Source organism: Hirundo rustica, chromosome 4 (assembly GCF_015227805.2).
Source record: "Hirundo rustica isolate bHirRus1 chromosome 4, bHirRus1.pri.v3, whole genome shotgun sequence".
Classification (NCBI taxonomy): Eukaryota; Metazoa; Chordata; class Aves; order Passeriformes; family Hirundinidae; genus Hirundo; species Hirundo rustica.
The window spans coordinates 49,336,060-49,355,092 of record NC_053453.1 but is presented as its reverse complement, the minus strand read 5'-3'; the positions used below and the strand labels follow the sequence as shown (position 1 = coordinate 49,355,092).

The following is a 19,033-nucleotide window of genomic DNA, read 5'->3' as shown; positions in this document are numbered from 1 at the left end:
CCTCCCCCCGCCGCGCGGCTTGGCACGGGCCGGCCGCGAGACGCTGCCGAGGCCCTTTCCCGGCCGCGTCCCAGGTACGCGCCCGGCGGATCCGCCCCTCCCAAGCGGGTCTGGCCTCGTCCCGCCCTTCTGGCAGTCACGGAATTACGGAATATTCTGAGAGTCGGAAAGGGACCCACAAGGATCCTCAGGCGCGACTCTTAAGTGGTTGCTTCACAGTGGGGTTGATCGTACAATCTTGGTCCTTTTAGCACCAGGTTCTAACCGAATTAACGTCGGGCTGCACTACGCTACCCTTGCCCACTGCCAGCCCACGCCTCCCTTTTGCTGTTTTCTTGTCCCGCACCGTTGCCCTCTGCGCTGGAGACAGTTCCACGGCAGCTCTGGGTCCCCATCAGTAGGAAGAGCGGGACCGCCGGCCCTCAGCCTACATTTTGGGTTGCGGCGCCCCTTCCTCGTTTCTCCCCGCGGGTCTGCGGCAAAATCCGACCAATGTGGGGCCTCGCTTGACGCTCCGGCCCCTCCCCGCGCTCTTCCACCTCCCGCTCACGGCGAGCCTGGCGGAGGAGCCTTTCCCGGGCAGCGCTGTCTTTGTTTAATTCGGCCATGGCGGCTTCACGTTTTCTTTGTCTACCCGGACACTCCTAGAGCTGCCCCCTCCTCCGTGTGGTGCCGGGGTCCCGGCACGGAGCGTTCCGCGCTTTCATGTTCGCGCGGAGCGAAGGCAGGTCGGTGCAAGGGGGATCAGGGACCGAGGCCTCGACCGGCAGGGGGAATGGTCAGTGAGGAGCTCCAGTGGGAAACGTTTAGACCAGAGACTACGTGAAGGCAGCTCGGAGGAGCTGCTTGAGAGCGCGGAAGGGACCACCTTTTCAGCCAAGCCCAGCCCCGCGGAGCGCTCTCAGGGGCAGCGCTGGCCGCGGGGCTCTGGGCTCGCTCCCGGCCGCTGCCGATCTCAGAAAGAAGTTCCGCTGCCGTCCGTACACCGCGATGCAGCAAGCGAAAGAAAGCATTATGGATATCACAAACAACTGTCTGTACGACATCTGGGGAATGAACACTAGCAAAACAATATTTATTCCAATAAGGAATCCAGAAATTTTGCCGTGTGTTTCACACTTTTGCAGAATAAATGTCATACATGTTGCTTACACTGTGTTGGACTATATTTGTGAAGTGACTGAATAAATACTGAGAGAGTTATGAGACTGTATTTCTAAGCTGAATCTGTTAAGATTTTAAATATTACTTGCACAGAATAGAACTGATATGCCTAAGGTGATTGCCAATTCTTATATTATTAGTATATTATGTCCTTTCAGCATACCTAGTGCTATAACATTTTTCATATCCTTTAAAATTTGTGCAGCTGTTTATTTAAATTTGCTACTTAATATGATGTAGAGAACCTTGGCAACATCTCGAAAATATTTCTGGGAATAAAATATTCCCTAAATTCAAGGGAAAATGCAATTAAAATAGTTGTGGGTTCAGTTACAGGTGTCAAAAAGGTATGTCTTGTTATAAGTATCACTGTGAATTCCTTTTACTTTCAAATTTTTTAAAAATGCCACTTATATATACAGAATAGGACAGAAAATATATCTTTAATTTAGATTAGGCTTGCTTTTTGACTGAACAGAATGAACTAAGACTCTTTATAGACTAAGTGGAAGATTTGTCACTAGTGGGCCTGCCAGGCTGGTGCCTAACATTCCCATTTGGCTCCACAGTCTGCTTTGTTCTTATATCTGAAAATCTGTATCTACTTATGTTTCCTGAGGCAGTTATAAACAACATTCTGATTACTTAAGAAAGCCAAAAGAAATTATGCAAAAGCTTTTGGTATGTCAAAATAATAATTTATTCCTAAGGCTTCCTAAATGTAGACTGAGGATCCTAGTATAACATTTCCTTGCAGCAGTATAATCACTGCAATACTTGGAAAATCCCCTCCCTCCCATTTCTGCCAGAGATAGGTGATGGAGAGACTGAGACCAGTAGCTTAAATTAAGTAAAACAACTGCAACCCCCTTTCCTCAATAAGTGTAGTACATCAGATATAATTTAACACCAAGAGTTCTCAAAGGCTGCCTTGCCTATGTGTTGCTAGAAGTGTGCATGGACACGTTTCATGGGTGTGTCTGTCAAGGATATTTTCAGTTCTTTCATGCATCAGAGCATTTTCTTAGGCAAAATTATTTTTAAAAGAAAAGAAAGAAAATTTTGCTGCTGAATACAATCCCTAATAAAATTGTTTCTCTTGTTTATTGGAGATCATTTTTTTGGGGATCAAAGTTTAGTGTCCAATCCACAGGTTATAGATACATTTCCCTCATGAATTTAAGCACACAGCACTAGGGGTTAAATGAGAAAGGAAATCTTTGCAAAACTCGGCTCCATTAAAAAAAAATAAACATCTATAGCCTTTCAAGTGTGCATTTATTAGGACAGTAACCCTAATTCCTCATTAAACTATAATAAGGCGATTGCATTTGTTTATTACGATAAGGCAATATCTCACCATGACTGCACAAGAGTGTATGTAATCAGTAAAAAGTAAATCATTGCATCAGTGTATTACAACCAACTTCAAAGCTGCTCATGATTTTCTAGAGCGCTTAAGTGGAAATTTAAATCCATATCTCTATTTGCATCAACTGTCATAATGGGTATAATAATATGCAAACTAAAGTAATGTAAGAGCTGCTTAATGGATACATTTTTTCCTAGCATTGCAAGCAATACAGATGAAAAGAGGCAGAAAAACTCTTCGAATTTTTAACTACGTAGTTTAAAGTCTTTTGATATAGAGAATGACATTACTGAGTTATTCCCAAGCCTAACTGTGATGTATAATATTTGAGGGACCTTGATTGCAGGTCTGTTTGTCTGTTTTTGGTTTGGGTTTTTTGTCACAAATTCTTTAGAATGTGAAGCTGCATCAGAACGCAATGACATGTAAGGTACTAGGTGATATGGATTTCCTCGTCTCTACTGCTTGTTACATAAGCAAATGAGAGAAAATCATTTTTTTAAACTTGCTTAGCTACATTCCTTCATCTGAGGGAATTTGCTTGAAAGCTGTCTTTAACACCATGAGATTTTCCAGTGCTCCTACTATATAATCAATCTGATTTACCAGACTTATACATTTGACACCTCATCTCTGTTGATGGCAAAACGGGGTTAGCAACTGGTGAAACCACTACTGGCTAAGACAAATCTAGGGAGTGTTAGGGAGTGGATCTAAGTATCACAGAGGATGAAATTCCAGGTACTGAGGTGAGAAGACAGATGAGTGTAATAAGTGTTTGGAATGAAATATTGAAGCAAATAATGAATTTCTGGTCATATGACAGTAAGAATTTGGAGGGATATACTTGGCTTAGCTCCACAGTCAGAGGATGGGGGCCTCTCTTGTGGTACCAACTCTGACTTCCACATACAGGAGTTTGTCCACAGAGAAAGCCAACTCCTGCTTAGATACCTCTATCCCATGGCCTTTCTCTGAAATTCCAGTGCTTTGATCAAGAGATAGACACTTATGGCCCAGAAAGCCCATCCTAATGTGGGCTGTACCAAAAGCAGCTTGAACAGCAGGTTGAGGAAGGTGATTCTCCTGTTCTGCTCACCTCTGCTGAGACCCCACCTGAAGCACTGCACACAGCTCTGTGATCTTCTGCCATAAGAAAGACATGAATCTGTCAGAGCACGTCTAGAGAGGGCCACAAAAATTATCAGTGCTAGGTCACCTCTCCCATGTAGGAAGGCTGAGAGAGTTGCAGTTGTTTGGCCAAGGGAAAAGCAGGTTCTGAGGAAACTCTTGATACAGAAACCCTTTCAATACAGAAAGACTTCTTTTCAGGCCTGCAGAAACAGGAGGAAGGACAAATATTTTAGACTGAAAGAGGCTACATTTAGATTGGACACAAATAAGGAAATTTTTTTCCAAGGAAGCTTGTGGGACACTAAACAAGGCTGTCTGGAGCAAAAGTGGATGCCCCATCCCTAGAGGATGTCATCCCTAGAATCAGGCAGGATGGAGCATTAAGCAGCTTGGGCTAGTGAAAGATGACACTGCCCACAGCAGGGGTTTTGGACAAGATCTTTAATGGTCTCTTCCAACCCAAACCATTTTGAGAATGAAATTTTCTGACAAACACATATGTAGAAATCTCTTCAGGAAACTAAGCAGAGAAGGCGCATGCACGTTAAAATAAAATTTTAATTACCATTGCAGTTTTTAAAGAGAAGTGTAAGGGCCGGGAGATAATCAGCTGTAGCAAATAATGATCAGTAAAACAGCATAATAAAATCACTACAATCTTAAGTGTGTCCACTTGCAAACACAACCTTTAGACACAAATTAGTCTGGTGCTCCAGCAGCTCTCTTTATGTTTCTCTCCACAAATGAATCCTGATGCCCTGCTTTGGCCATGGCACAATGCTGCCTGAAAAGCCTCTCAGTTATGGCTTGGGGATGGTGAGTGGGAATATTGCCTTAACCCAAGCCCAAAGTGCTCCTTCTCTCCAGGGGATTGAAAGAGTAGAGGTACAGCAAAGATGAGGCAAATCACCTCAGTGCAATGTGCTACAGACCATCAGATGAGGCTTCTGGGAATATGCTAGCAATCGGCCAGCAGTTCTCCATATTTCTAATAATGAATATAAAGACGTTTAATGTTGTGCTCTTGAATGGTATTTGTGCCAACAATATAGAAAGCTCAATAAAATTGCCTGCTGTTAATTGATGTAACAGAGTAGCAACAAACAGTGAGAGAATTATGAATAGAAAGTTTGAAAATGCCATTTAAAATGGGAATATACTACCACTACAAAGTGCTCCTGAATGGAAGTGTTACACTGTTGCTTTAGAGCACAGGTCTGACAAACTAGAGCTATAGATCAAATGCCTTTTTTTTCCCCTAAGGTATTCCTCGTTCTATTTCTACATAAATTTAACACATGGAACAACATCTTTTTAAGAATGAAGGCCTTTAAAGGGAATGAAATCTTTTTCATTACTGTATGTAGCTACATCTGGGGTTTAGGATGGTCTACTGTTTATCTTCATAATATCTGCATAGCTTTTGCTACTCCCACTTATGCTTTAGCCACCATCCCGTATTCTATACCCAAAGTAAGCTGTGCAACCATGAAAGGTAAGCAGAACCGTGAAGAACCAGTTCTTTACTGTGTTACAATAGAAAAAACGGAAAAGTGAATCACTACAAAAAACATTAACATTAATTTAAAAACACGGCTTAGAAGGCAAACGTATCAGTCCTCTTCATTAGAAACCAGGTTTTATAACACTGCCAACACGACAAAGTTCATTTAAGTTAGTATTTTTGAAGACTCAGCACTAGAGCACCTTTGTAAAGAAAGCAATACAACTCTTTTCTGAAAAAAGTGGGTGGCTCTGAAAAGAGCCTTTGGTTTAAAGTCTGACGTCGCGTTAAGTCTGAGTAGCTTTGCCCGCCAAGTTTACTTGCTTTTAGCTTTGTGGCTCTCAGTCTTCTTGGGCAGCAGCACGGCCTGGATGTTGGGCAGCACGCCGCCCTGCGCGATCGTCACCTTGCCCAGCAGCTTGTTGAGCTCCTCGTCGTTGCGGATGGCGAGCTGCAGGTGGCGGGGGATGATGCGCGTCTTCTTGTTGTCGCGGGCCGCGTTGCCCGCCAGCTCCAGGATCTCGGCCGTCAGGTACTCCAACACAGCCGCCATATAGACAGGAGCTCCAGCACCCACCCGCTCGGCGTAGTTACCTTTGCGGAGAAGCCGATGAACGCGGCCCACGGGGAACTGCAGCCCGGCTCGCGAGGAGCGCGACTTGGCCTTGGCTCGGACCTTGCCTCCCTGTTTCCCACGGCCGGACATACTGGAAGCACTGGACGAAGCACAACCACAGCACACAACGCGGAACCAGACGAACTTACTGACGCAAGCAGTCCTCCCCTTTTATCCCTTCCCTGGGCGGGATGAGCCCTCGCTGATTGGCTGCAACCTGTGCTGCTGAAAGAACCAATGAGCTGACGGATCGAATTGTAACCAATCGGCGCTGAAGACACCCAGTACGCGAAGGTCCAATCGCATTGCACCATGCTGAGACCTGAAATTTGCATACAGCTCTCTATAAATAGCGGGAGCAGCGGCCATTTAAAGCACCGAGCTCTCTGCGGAAGAGAAGGTGGTTCTAAAATGCCCGAGCCGGCCAAATCTGCTCCTGCGCCCAAGAAGGGCTCCAAGAAGGCGGTCACCAAGACCCAGAAGAAGGGCGACAAGAAGCGTCGCAAGAGCCGCAAGGAGAGCTACTCGATCTACGTGTACAAGGTGCTGAAGCAGGTGCACCCCGACACGGGCATCTCGTCCAAGGCCATGGGCATCATGAACTCCTTCGTCAACGACATCTTCGAGCGCATCGCCGGCGAGGCGTCGCGCCTGGCACACTACAACAAGCGCTCCACCATCACGTCGCGGGAGATCCAGACGGCCGTGCGGCTGCTGCTGCCCGGCGAGCTGGCCAAGCACGCCGTGTCCGAGGGCACCAAGGCTGTCACCAAGTACACCAGCTCCAAGTAGGGCGTCTCGGACCGTCACCTTCAACCCAAAGGCTCTTTTAAGAGCCACCCACATACTCCATAAAAGAGCTCTTACACAGTGTCTCGGTCTTTTTGGGTGTGGAAATTTAATTATGAAATCGTAGAAGAAATTTTAAACGTTTAATCAGCTACTTAATCTCGGAATGGTTAACTACAAAATCCTTGGGTGTGTTATAACTTGCAGGTAATTCAAATGAGCTCACTATTCATAAATGTAAACATTTAAATAGGTTTTCAATAAATGGAAACACTATTGAGTGTTCTTTTTACAGTTAAGTTGCGAGGCAATACTTTATAACTTGTTCCATCCAAATTAGGACCTTAACAGTTGAATTAGTAAACATGCTTCAAGAAAATAAAAACGTATTTTTTAAAAAAAAAGGCAGCGGTGAAAATAATCGACCCTTTTCATTTTTTGCATAGATGTTTCGGAATTGTCTTAAAGCTGAAACATTTTGCCTTGTGTATGAGAAGACAAGGACTACAGGACAGAGGGAAGGGAGAACTCTGAGATAGGGTAGACGCTTTAAGGGGATGAGATCTCACGGAACGCGGGGACCCGGCAGCATGGGTAAGCTCGGAGCCAGCGCGGATAGCGCTCCGTGTCCCTCTCCGTTTCTCACTCTTTCCACCCCTTCCCCTCCCCCCTTTTCCCCACCCCTGCCCTTGCAGCGCGGGCTTTTCCAAATTTCCCAGCGGCCCAATGAGCGGCTGAGGTTTCTCCCATCAGCCGGGCGGCCCCGGTGCTGCGCGGAGCTGAGCGCCGCTTCGCCTGTGCGCTCCCGCCCGCGGGTCTCGGGACAGCTGCCCGGCCGAGCTCCCGCCGCGCCGCCACCAGCCCGGCAGGGTGCGGAAGAGGAATGCTGGAGACTTCTACCCGGCTCTTGCCCCGGCAACCGCCTCTTCTAAAAAGTAGGTCGGTCAAATCACGCAGAAAATGAGACCTGCCCCGCGACAACGCTGGCAAGTGGAAAGGTCATTGCCAAGGAAGCAGTGGAACCGTGCTGACAGTTCTCTGCTATGGTCACTAAGAGGTGTGGCAGTCGCATCCGTGCTATAGGAATCGCGCTGATCAGAGCACCGAAAGGAACCTCCACGCCCCAGAAAGATACCCGCCCTCTATCAGTCCCTTTAACGTGTACACCCACTTGCGGTGAAACAAAACAAAACAAAAAAACAAAAAAAACAAACCAAACAAACTAAAAGGCAGCCTTTATAAAGGAATGTAAACTTTTATTTTTCAAAGTCTAAGTGTAAAACCACGGTAGGAAGTTTAGTGTCCCATCCACTCAACAGACAAATGTCCCACACGGATAGTTGGCTCTACTGCAGGCACAGAGCTCAGTGACGGAGTGTATCAGCCCTTTTGGGGACAATAGTGGGTGGCTCTTAAAAGAGCCGTTGGGTTTAAAAGTATTTCCACTTCAGCACTTCATTTCTTAGGAGCTGCCCTCTTTGCCTTGGCTGCTTTCGGCTTGGCTACTTTGGGCTTGGCTGCTTTCGGCTTCACCGCTTTCGCCTTAGCCGGGCTCTTCGCTGCTGCCGCCGCTTTTTTGGGCTTAGCAGCCTTTGTCGCCTTCTTGGGGCTCTTGGCCGCTTTCTTGGCCGCTGCGGCCGCCGGCTTCTTGGCTTTCTTGGGGCTCTTCTTCACCGCTGCCGCCTTCTTCGGCTTCTTGGCGGCGCTGGCGGGCTTCTTAGCCGCCGGCTTCTTGGGCTTGGCTGCAGCTGTTCTCTTCTTGGGGGCTTTTTCCTTCACTTCTCCGGTTTTTTTTGCTGAGCCGGAAGGACCCGGAGGCGCCGGTGCCCTTGGTCTGCACCAGGGTGCCCTTGCTGACGAGGCTCTTGAGCCCCAGCTTGATGCGGCTGTTGTTCTTCTCCACATCGTAGCCGCCGGCGGCCAGCGCCTTCTTGAGCGCGGCGAGGGAGAGCCCCTTGCGCTCCTTGGAGGCGGACACGGCCTTGGTGATCAGCTCGGTGACGCTGGGCCCCGCGGGCTTGCGGGCTTTGGAGCCGCTCGCCGCCTTCTTCGGCTTCTTGGCGGCGGCCTTGGCGGCGGGGGCCGCGACGGCGGGAGCGGCGGCGGGAGCGGTCTCCGACATCGCTGCAGAGACTTCTTCCTAATCAAAAGAAAGTAATTGGGCTACAGTAACCCCGATGCCTGAATTTATAGAGAAGCGGTGATCTGTGATTGGTGCTTTGCAGAGCCCGCCTAACTGTTAGCCAGGAAGAGCTTTTCCTCCTCCGAGTCTGTGTTTCTTCGGAGTTATAAATTCATCTTTTTCGTAAAACGAGTGCCGCAAAATCACCCCAGTTTCTTCGGAGAGTGAAGAGGAGACGGTGGACTTTCAGTCGGGCAAGTTTCTTCCCTTTTGGACCACAGATGGGAGAGAAAAGCTGTTTTAAACCCCGCGTTGTGAAGTCAGAGAGACCCCGGGAACGGCAAACTTTTGTTTTTCCTTCTAAATTAAAATAAAACACGCAGGTAAAAAATCTCCCCCGTCGTGCAGGCTTATTCCTTGGGGGGTTTTCTTCAGATTAAGACAGAAACCGAGCAAGCAGCTTGATTATATTTGTCGTAAATTGATTTCAACGACAAGGAAGTAACACAATTTCATGGCCGAGCTTTGAATATGGATAAAGATTCGGCTCTCTTAACCATATCTTTAACTATTAAGGTTACAGTATTTCAACATATTTTCTTGTTTTGGGAAAGGAAGAGACCTTCTGAGTAATAGATATACTATTGAAAAGTGTTTGGAACTTTCCAGTGTTATGCTTTTTTCTTTTTTTGCCTTTTTTTTTTTTTTTTCCTTCTTTTTTTGTATTGTTTTGCTTTGGTTTTTGTGTGGTGTTCTATAAGTGGACAGAAAGATTTTGACATTTTTACAAATCATCTGCCTGTAAAACGAAGCTGTTAACGTCTAGTTAATGCCTAGAAATCCCAGATAAACTGCTAGTTTAATACTTTCTCGGTTACAATAGTGGATGCTATTCTTTATGACTTACAAAAATCAGAGGCAGACTTGCAGATGAAAATAGTGTAACAGGTATATACACTAGTATGTATCATATGCTGTTTAAACAATTATGGAGCCAGCTGAAGCATCAGTTATCATCCAAATAAATACTGTGAAAATCTTGCCTTCATGAATAGAATGCTTCAGTTTCAATATAACTTACAAATACTTGGACACTGACTGTTGTGGTTTTGTGTTTTGGTTGGTTGGTTGTTTTTTTGGTTTTTTTCCCTTGTTTGGATTTTTTGTTTGTTTGTTGTGTTTTAATCGGTTTAATAATCCTCCAATTATTTTCTTTAAAGGAAAAGGGAAAAATTCACTATTGAGGTTTCCATCCCAAGCCTAAGAATATTGAAATATTTTTCAGAGAGTCTCATAAATCAGAATCAGTTTTAATTATCATAATCCCACTTAATTATTGACTTTCATAAAGTGACAATAGAAATTGTTAAATTTTTAAGGACTGCAATGAATTGTTTGGCCTAATTATTTATAAAATCAGAAGACAAAACCTCGATTGGTTTCTAATTAAAAAGCAGACAGATTTTTTTCCCCTTGATTTTAAAAAGTAACTGAAGATCAAACTTAATATTTTACTACATTGCACTTTGTAAAAAATTGTCATTCAAAATGTCAGTGGGCTATTTCAACAAAGGAACATCTTTTCCAGCCTGAATAAACGTGAGATTCAAGATGACATAAGGTATGTTACAAAGGGCCCTGACAGGTATTTTGATACACTGAACGTTGAAGACACAAAAAAATCTATACTTGATAGCCAGCAGTTGTAATTTAAATGAGACAGATTAAAATTACAATGATACATTAGATACATGAAAATTACATGTGATAGCAATAAACTGTGACTCTTCCATGTTCTCTTTTGTTTCTCTTTTTATTTTGTTGTGCTTGCGTGCACGTGAGGTAATAAATACTTTGTAGGAGAGGAATGGAAATCAGAGATTAAAAAAAATTAGGCTTGTCGGTACTCCACAGTAAAAACCAGACTGAAATGCATACTGAAGTGGGCTGTGAAATCTGACATGCTTCTCGTGAACATTATATTGATCCCATATAAACAACTAGACCAAGCCCACTGTAGCCATAGATTTTGAAAGTTCTGTTTGGCAAGTCGTATGAACAGAATGAATTGAGGGGTAAAAGAGTAGTTAGTTGTGGTAGGATGAGAGCGTTATGCAAATTTTCCAATCTAGATGAACGAAGATAAAGCAGAATCTAACTGCAAGTGATAGAGAGCCGGGAAACCTTGTCATCCATCCGGGTCTGTTTAATGTGATGTACATTCTTCAGAGAAGAAAGACTGCACGACAGTTGATGTGCTTTAATGCCTGCAGGCTTTTACAGTTTGTTGTTAGAGCTCTGTGACTGGTTTTTTACAATTGAAACTGGGAACAACTGGGAGTGGACAGTAGCCGCTCCTACTAAAATGCAGGTGTAGCTCCAGGGGTGCATCCTCTTTGCACCTCCCTCACATTCACACATTTTGGGCAAGTTTCCCTTCAAGCTTGCTTTTAGTAAACCTGTTCTCGGCCCATCAGAAGAGGGAGGTTTCCTTCCCTTCCCCCATAAAGAGACCGGAGGTTAGAGATAAAGACACAAGATAGAAACTGATGGGTGATCTTAGATCTTGCTCCCTAAGTGGCGCAGTCATTGGAATTCCACCTGCAGCAGATAAGGAACTGCTGTCCCCACTCTGTGGTTAAGTTTTAAAGGCACAGGAACGCTTCTGGATGGTTTTTGGGTTTCTTTGTTTCTTTCCTTCTGTTTTGTTTTCGAAAGGAAAGCATATAAAGAAGATTGTGAAGGTTGTCATCTAAAGTATTTGGAAGGTAGAATTATAGGACTTCTTTCACTTGAAGTTCTGGGTGCATCCCTGTAAATCCTCGTGCTCCCTGCTCCCTATTTTGAGTTGCACTTCTGAAGCCCTTTGCTTTTTTTCCTAGTAGCCTGAGACGTTGGAAGCCTTGGCCTCCGGCATTGTGTGTCAGTATCCTTTATTGTATCTTTTTCTTAACCATCACACTGGCTCTTATCTGCACAGAGGATTATCCCTGGCCTACTTCGGAGAAGACAAAATGTTCCTGGTCTCACCATCCACTTCTGGGAGAGGCGTGGTGGGTTGGTTTTTTTGTTTTGTTGTTGTTGTTGATGTGGGGGTTTTTTTTGTTTGTTTTTTTTTTTTTTTTTTTTTTTTTTTTTTTTTTTTTTTGGTTGGTTGGTTGGGTTGGGTTGGTTTGGTTTTTTTTTGTGTGTGTGTGTGTGCTAATAAAGCGAGGCAATTTAGAAATATGAGGTGGTGTGAAAAGAGGAGGATTTTTAGGGGTTATTCCCGCACTCTGGGCCAAGCAATGACATGTTCTACTTAACTGGGTAAAACAAACTTTTCAGGAGCTTTGAGCAATTTTCAAGTTTGCACTGCTGGAAATAGCTGTTAAATGCAACACCGAACCACAATGAAAATACTTGTATTTTAGAGACTGGTCATTACAAATAGGATTGGTGTTGCCCTGGGTATTTTACTGATAAGAGAAAAAAGACAAAGCAAAGCAAGCATCTGAGCACATAATTTGTCAAATCAGTGGTAGATTAGGGAACAGTTTTCAACCAGACAGAGAATTTTCCTTCATGTTGAACAAAATTACTTAAAAAAAAAGAAAAAGAGTGAGCTGGTAATAAAAATTGCTTGGGGTTTCCATGTGAGGAGATGATATTTAAATGTGACTCATTTAATACTTAATTAAACAGCAAACATGTTTCAGTATTTTCCCTGATTTCTTGTCCAAGTACCCTGTATAATTTTTGTCTCTGTTTATCTCTTACTGAGGAACTCAGACAAATTTTTATGCCCTCTTTAAATGCACCCAAAGCATGGCCTCATTCCCTTGCACCATAGCACACATGACCTGGCTTTCTTGCTCAGCTGTGTAGCTGCTAGTGCAGATTACAGAGGAAACTAAAAAATGACACAGTATTTTCTAATGCAGGGATCTTCAAAACAAAAATAGTTCATATATAATTAAAGAATTCTTAAAAGTGTATAGTAGAGAAAATACTTAACTTTTCTTCTTGTCAAGAGGGAAGCTTCTCAAGAAGGAAAAACAGATAAAATGTTAGACAAATAAAGGCAAATAAAACATTCAGACTGAAGGAAGAAAGCAATCCAAATAAGCTGATTAGACAAATTTAGCTGAAAGCCTACACTCACTCCATTACAATTACTGTTGTTAGGATGTTGAAGATGCAGAAAAATTGACAACTTTTAACTGAAGCACGCTGCCGGCTTCATAAATAATAATTTTGTAGTCACTCAAGTAATCACTCTCAATACTACTAATAAAAACACCTTAACAAGATCACAAGACATTAGTGAGGTCTCTGTCATGCTGAAACTATATTGACAATACTGATTCAGCAGCTGCAGAGTTTATATATAGGGAAGATTCAATGTGTCAAAGAGTTTTCAGTAGTTAAGAAGCCTATATCATTTTAGTTATACTTCAACTAATATAACAAAAATACATGGACAATAATTTCAGCATTAGGACAACAAAACCTCCCAAAAAACTTATCTTTTAATCTAACACCTAATGCAGTAGGTCCTGGCCATGCTCAAAGAAGGATCAGCTAGAGCAGGGGGAACTAAAACCTTTATGGGGAGCGTGTTCCAGAAAATTATTTCTTACATGTAAATCAAATTTCATATGTTTCCGTTTGTGCCTCTTTTCCTGGGCAGTACTAAGATAACTTGGACCTATGTCCTCTATTACCCCCACGGGATATCTGAACAAAATAAGACACTCCTCACGTGAGAGAAGCTCCAGTCCCTTCAACATCTTTGTGGCCCTTCACTGGTCCCACTGCAGTCCTGTTCATGTTTCTGTTGCAGTAGGAAGGCCAGAACTGGACACAGCACTCCAGTTTCTCTCACCAGTGCTGAATGGAGGGAAACAATTACCTCCCTTGGTCGCATTTTGCACATAGTCCTCCAGGTTAATTTGTGAAGCCTATGTATAGATTAACCCTGAATGACACTCCCACTACTTTTTAAATTTTGGTAGCTCAATAAAGACAGCTTGAGAAACCACTTTAACCTCTCACACAGTCATTAGTTTCAAGGCTAGTCAAGATGAGTTTGAGCAACCCTGAGCTGGCTGCCTGCTCACGCTGTATGTAACTGAAGGATTTGCTAAGGCTAGTTAGTCTCAGGAAAAGTTAAATTCCCGCAGTCTGGAGTGATCAAAAGGTGACTGACTGATCAAAGACTGACTCTTCTGCCATAACTGCTGAATGTTTGTCAATCAGCAAAAAATGGATGTGTATTTTAATGGATTACCCCTCAAATCTTCTCTTTTTGCCCATATAATGAGAGCCTAAAGCATCAAAATGTTCCTTCTAGCTTCTGAAAGCCTTTGGATCAGAGACCTTCTACTAACCAAATTCTACTTCATGCATCCATGGGACTGAGAATTATTGTTAGTAGTACTAATATTGGTATGCTTAGGATTCTGTTGTGAGCAGGATTCTGAGTTACTTTATTCCGGGGAAAAATGTAAGTGCAGAAAGATGAAGAAATATTGGGATCTACAGGCAAAAATATGAAAATGTAACTATCCTTGGGTGACTTTATGATGCTTGTATCCCCAATTGTCTGTTCTGTTTGTGCTGTATATTGAGTCCTGTGCCTTTAAGACTGGTTCTAAGAGCAAGGAGAAGCGCGGAGTTTGTTTTGAGAAAACTGCCTGACTCCTACACAAGAGATCTTTTTGCTTTTAGTTAGTTTCAGCTAGCTAGGGCAGAGAAGTTCCCTGGACTGTTGTGTTTTTTGGGTTTTGGGTTTTTTTTTTTTTTTGTTTGTTTGTTTGTTTGTTTTGTTCTGTTTTGTATGTTTTGGTTTGGTTGTTTTTGGTTTTTGTTTGTTTGTTTGATTTTGTTTTAGGGTTTTTTTAGCGTTTTTGTGGTTTTTTGGTTGTTGTTGGGGTTTTTGTTTGTTTGGGGTTTTGATGTTTTGTTTTGTTTTGTTTTGTTTTTCCTTTTTTTTTTTTTTTTTTTTTTTTTTTTTTTGGTTGTTGTTGTTGTTGTTTTCCTTTTTTGTTCTTAGAACTGTTTAAACCTGCTCTGGACAGAAAACCCAGGGGATCACTGGGGGCTGCACCTGCGGCCCACCGGGGCCTGGACCTCGGCATTTTCCAGCAGCGCCGGAGGGACTGGGACTGATGAGAGACTGAGAGAGAGCCGAGCTACACCCACGGCAAGGACTTTCTCAATTTGCCATCTCACTCCAGAATGAGAGGTTTTATTGTTTCATATTATTCACTCTTTATACTTGTATGCATTTAGTTTGTTAAGTAAAATAGGTTTTTTCCACTGTTCTCTAAGGAAGTTCTTTCCCGGAGCGGTTGGAGGGAGGGGCCACTTGGGTTTGCTCCCTGGAGGGATCCTATTCAGGGGTTTTCTCCCAAATCTGCCTTAAACCACGACAGTAACCCTACCTGTAACTTTTACAGAGGGCCTGAAAAGAACTAGAATGTGGTATTTGAAACAACGTCACATGCTGTCTATCCTCCCAGATGCAGAACAGTCAAATTCTTTTTTTCTTTTTGTGATGGAGGTAGTAAATACTGATTCAGTCAGAAATGCAAATTGCAACTATGCCGTCAATATAGAAAAACTCTGTCTCATCCCTTCAGTGAGACCCTGGATATATGTGTTATTAGATGCCATTTCCTAAGATATCAAAGATAATTCCAGTCCTTCGTTCTCAGTGGAGGGAAATATTTGTGCGGACAAAGGAGGAATGCTGTATGTGATATACTTGACATTTCATGATATTTTTGGAACCATCTCGCAGGTGTTCCTGTTTGGGATCAGAGGGACTAGAGACAGGATAATCAGGCTCTTTGTTATTTGAAATTTTTCTGTAGCACGGGGCCAAAGGGCTACAGTTAACAACTTAGTGTCTGCAGATATCTGGTAATCAAAACAATGCTCCAGGGCTGGTATTATTTAGTGTTTCCTGGAACAACCTGAGTGATGAGACAGAATGTGCACTTAGTTCGTGGGGATGGCACCAAGCAGAAGGCTAGGCAGGGTCAAAAGTAATATTTTCAGACAAAGAGGACATTAATAAACTTGAGGTATGGGGCAACAGAAACCTTGTGAAGTTTCTCGAAGTGAAGTGCCAAGTTCTGCACATGAAGACGCTTGCATGCTATCACCTCAGCATAGTCTAGGTAATGACTGGTCTGACCTGGACAGGACCTGGACATTGTGGTAACTTTCTTAACTGCTGTATCCTTAAAGACAAGCTGCTTTGTCCAGAGAATGACCATGAATAAATCCCTGTAAGTGGCTGGGGTTTTCAACTGGAATTTTGCATTTTTCCAACCAATTATTTCTGGAGCAGTGTCTGGAGACCCTAATACAAGACACATTACCATTTTTAAGAGTTGGCTTCCTCCAGAAATGCATAGCCCAAGACAATATTCAGTAAATTCCTACAGGGATGTTCACATTAGATTTGTGCTTGGAAATCTATGCCCTAGAGAGATCACTTGGACAAGGCAGTACTTCAGCTGCTTTTAAGTACTTACAGCTCTATAAGAGTTGGTTGTGTTCAGCTGAAAAACTTACTGCCCAGACCGGCTCTGCATGAGCCCAGGCAACGAGTAGCTGCTCAGTCTCAGCTGTGCAAAATATGTGGTGTTTACAATTCTTTCTGGATTCATCTTTCTAACTTAATCAAGGGACAGTGCATCCTGAGACCTGTGTTGCTTCAAATGCCACTTTAGAAAGAAGAGAAAGGATTTGACAGAAGCAAAGCTCCTGAGCTTCTGTGTCAGCTGGGATTGCTGAGTAGCAGGCTTGCTGATTGCTGTGTCTACCAGAATGCAGGAGCAGATTTGCACGGTATGCTACTGAGCTCGGAGCTCCACAGGCCACAGGCACTTGTTAGTGGGCTCTTTGGTGTCTTCCTCAGAGAAGTCCAGGAATGCTATGGCCATGGCCAGAATTTGCTTAATTTTTTTTGCCCTTGCTCCCCTTTACAGGTTATTTACCCTGTCCCTTCTCTCCCATATCCTATAAAATCTTCATGTGAAGAACTGGCTATTCCAATAACTTCCCAACACCCAAACCTCATCTAATGGTTCCTCCAGCAGTTTTTCCTGGACCTATTCATCTATACCAGGTCTTCCAGCTTTGCAGTGAGCCTGCAAGATTTTTGCTTGTGCATGGAGTGATGAGGGTGAGGCCCATGCAAGCTTTCTTCACAGCAGTGACTCAGACAACATGCCCACAAGACAATTTTTTGGAAGATTTTGTTTCTCTGTGGATCATCTGACCTGTAAGCCACTCTGTGTGAATGGCAAACTGCATCCTCAAAGGTCAGCCTAAGATGCTGGACCATGACAGAGGTCTTTTCTTGTCAGTTCCTGCATAGTCTCTGAATTTGGCAGCAAGAAGGAAGTTGGACACAGCCCAAACCAGGCTACAGCCCCAACTTTTATCTCTGATCAGCTGGAGTGGGTAAATAAAAAGATGAGAATGGGTATCTTCGCCTCTGACTGTCTGAATTAGCAGGGGAAGGTGGGGAAAATACTAAATTAGCTATCAGTGTACCAATCATTAAATGAAATTTGTGGTATTTGATAGTTTTGCTTGGACAGCATAAAGCATTTCTCCGCCTATGCTACTGCCAGAAGATTCCTTCCAAATGGTAAATCCACACATGCAAATATTGACTTTTGTGCCTCAGTCTCAAAATCAGAGCTTTATATGCTTAAAAATTTCTTACCAAAATGATGCAGGCTGCTCTATTTTAATAAGCATATTTTTCTAGCATAGCTTACGTGCTGAACTGAAGGTGGGGTATGAAAGCAGGGGGATACAGAGAACAAAGACCACTGGGGTAGATTTAGTAGCTTAAGGACTGCCAAAGAAGTCAGGTCTTGTGCAGTTTACAGTCCTGTAGAGGCAGGTCCCAGCTGATCCCATCTCCGCACAGTACGAGTTGAATATTTTCCATCCAGGTACTTTCAGACATTACATGAGGAGAGTTTAATGTTTAATTTCAAATTTTCCTAATGAGCATATTTGATGTTGCATAATTTTTTTTTTTAATTGGCAGGATACTGTATTGAAATTGCAGCCAAGCGTAATGAAACATTTGCAATGTAGAGTTAAATCACCATAGAAATAAAATTCTCATTACTGGTCTCTATATGCTCAGTATCAATGTCGTTCCCTCTGCCCAGTCCCTGTGAAGAATATGTTGGTTGAAATCCTCTCAAGCCTGTTGCTATCTCCAAACTTTTCTATTTATTCTCCATTTTTTACAAGTTATATTGGGCTGATTCACATGTACCTGACCCATCCTCCCCACCCCTCATTTTCATCTGGCTTGCTCAGGAAGACGTTAATCTTTGTTAATCATCTGAGGAAATCTGATGGTTCATTGGTGCAGCTGTCTTTTCTAAAACCGTGGTAACCCATCAGTCTCCCTGATGTGGAAATAAGTGCAGTTTTCTTTACCGTGCGTTATTTCTCCAGCTCATTGTGGTTTTGCCCTTCCCCTCTAGCTCTCCTATCTTGTGGGAATATGCTCCTCCATCAAAAGTGCTCAGGTCTTCAGTAGAAGGGAAGAATTTTTTTTTGTCCTTCAGCTGAGATCTATGTTTTCAGCATGGCAGGTCGCAAGAGCATGCATACAGTGCAAAGCAGGGATCTATACCTCATGTGTCCTCTGTGTCTCATTCACAGAAGTCATTATTGCTTTTCAATTCTTCATTTGAGAGTGACAAAGAATATTTTCAAGAGGGAAGGAAGCACCAGCTGCCAGCGGGTGGAAAATAAGGAATATGAAAACTCATCCAATACTTAGACTAAATTCAACATTATTAGTTTAAAGTACAAATATATTTCCAGAATTTTATTTATATATATTCTTAAAATAGAATGTCTGGCTTTATTTTATTTTATTTTATTTTATTTTATTTTATTTTATTTTATTTTATTTTATTTTATTTTATTTTAATTTTTATTAATGTTGACCTAAATTCAAGCCCTGAAGTACTAGTAGCAAATATTGAATTACTTTTTTAAAATTAACATTTTAATAGAATATGTTTGCTATTCATACATACAAGTAAAAGAGAAAAAAACCCCATTATTCAGGTATCAGTTTTTCAGTTGTACAAGCTCAGGATGTTTTTACTTGATGATATTTGGAATATCTTAAGACAAAGACCACTGCTGACTTTCATAGAAGATAAAGAATATTTTTTGTTTCCAGTATTGATACAGATACACACAAACAGGCACATTAAAAAAATCTATAGCGAAAGGCAGAGTGATTTTTTTTTTTTACTAATCAAGGAGTAGAAATTTTAGTCAATA

The 19,033-nt window shown here is 42.7% G+C and overlaps 3 protein-coding genes and 1 long non-coding RNA gene across 4 annotated transcripts; 2 read left to right on the top strand and 2 right to left on the bottom strand.

Annotated features, from left to right (window-relative positions):
• Positions 1 to 4,096: 4,096 nt before the first annotated feature.
• LOC120752145 (histone H2A.J) lies at positions 4,097 to 5,931 on the bottom strand. Its single transcript, XM_040062830.1, has one exon. The coding sequence runs from the start codon at positions 5,878 to 5,880 to the stop codon at positions 5,491 to 5,493; it is 390 nt and encodes a 129-aa protein (XP_039918764.1). The 5' UTR covers positions 5,881 to 5,931; the 3' UTR covers positions 4,097 to 5,490.
• Positions 5,932 to 6,182: 251 nt separating this feature from the next.
• Positions 6,183 to 6,663, top strand: LOC120752158 (histone H2B 5). The gene has a single exon (XM_040062843.2). The coding sequence runs from the start codon at positions 6,202 to 6,204 to the stop codon at positions 6,580 to 6,582; it is 381 nt and encodes a 126-aa protein (XP_039918777.1). The 5' UTR covers positions 6,183 to 6,201; the 3' UTR covers positions 6,583 to 6,663.
• Positions 6,664 to 7,814: 1,151 nt separating this feature from the next.
• LOC120752132 (histone H1.10-like) lies at positions 7,815 to 8,711 on the bottom strand. The gene is given in 2 exon segments (XM_040062814.2): positions 7,815 to 8,373; positions 8,375 to 8,711. Coding segments are annotated over 2 exon segments (666 nt in total). The 5' UTR covers positions 8,702 to 8,711; the 3' UTR covers positions 7,815 to 8,034.
• A 79-nt stretch (positions 8,712 to 8,790) lies between these two features.
• On the top strand, positions 8,791 to 17,758 carry LOC131378540 (uncharacterized). Its single transcript, XR_009207778.1, has 3 exons — positions 8,791 to 9,084; positions 11,682 to 11,754; positions 14,739 to 17,758. It is a non-coding gene; the product is annotated as an uncharacterized LOC131378540 (long non-coding RNA).
• The last annotated feature ends 1,275 nt before the right edge of the window (positions 17,759 to 19,033 follow it).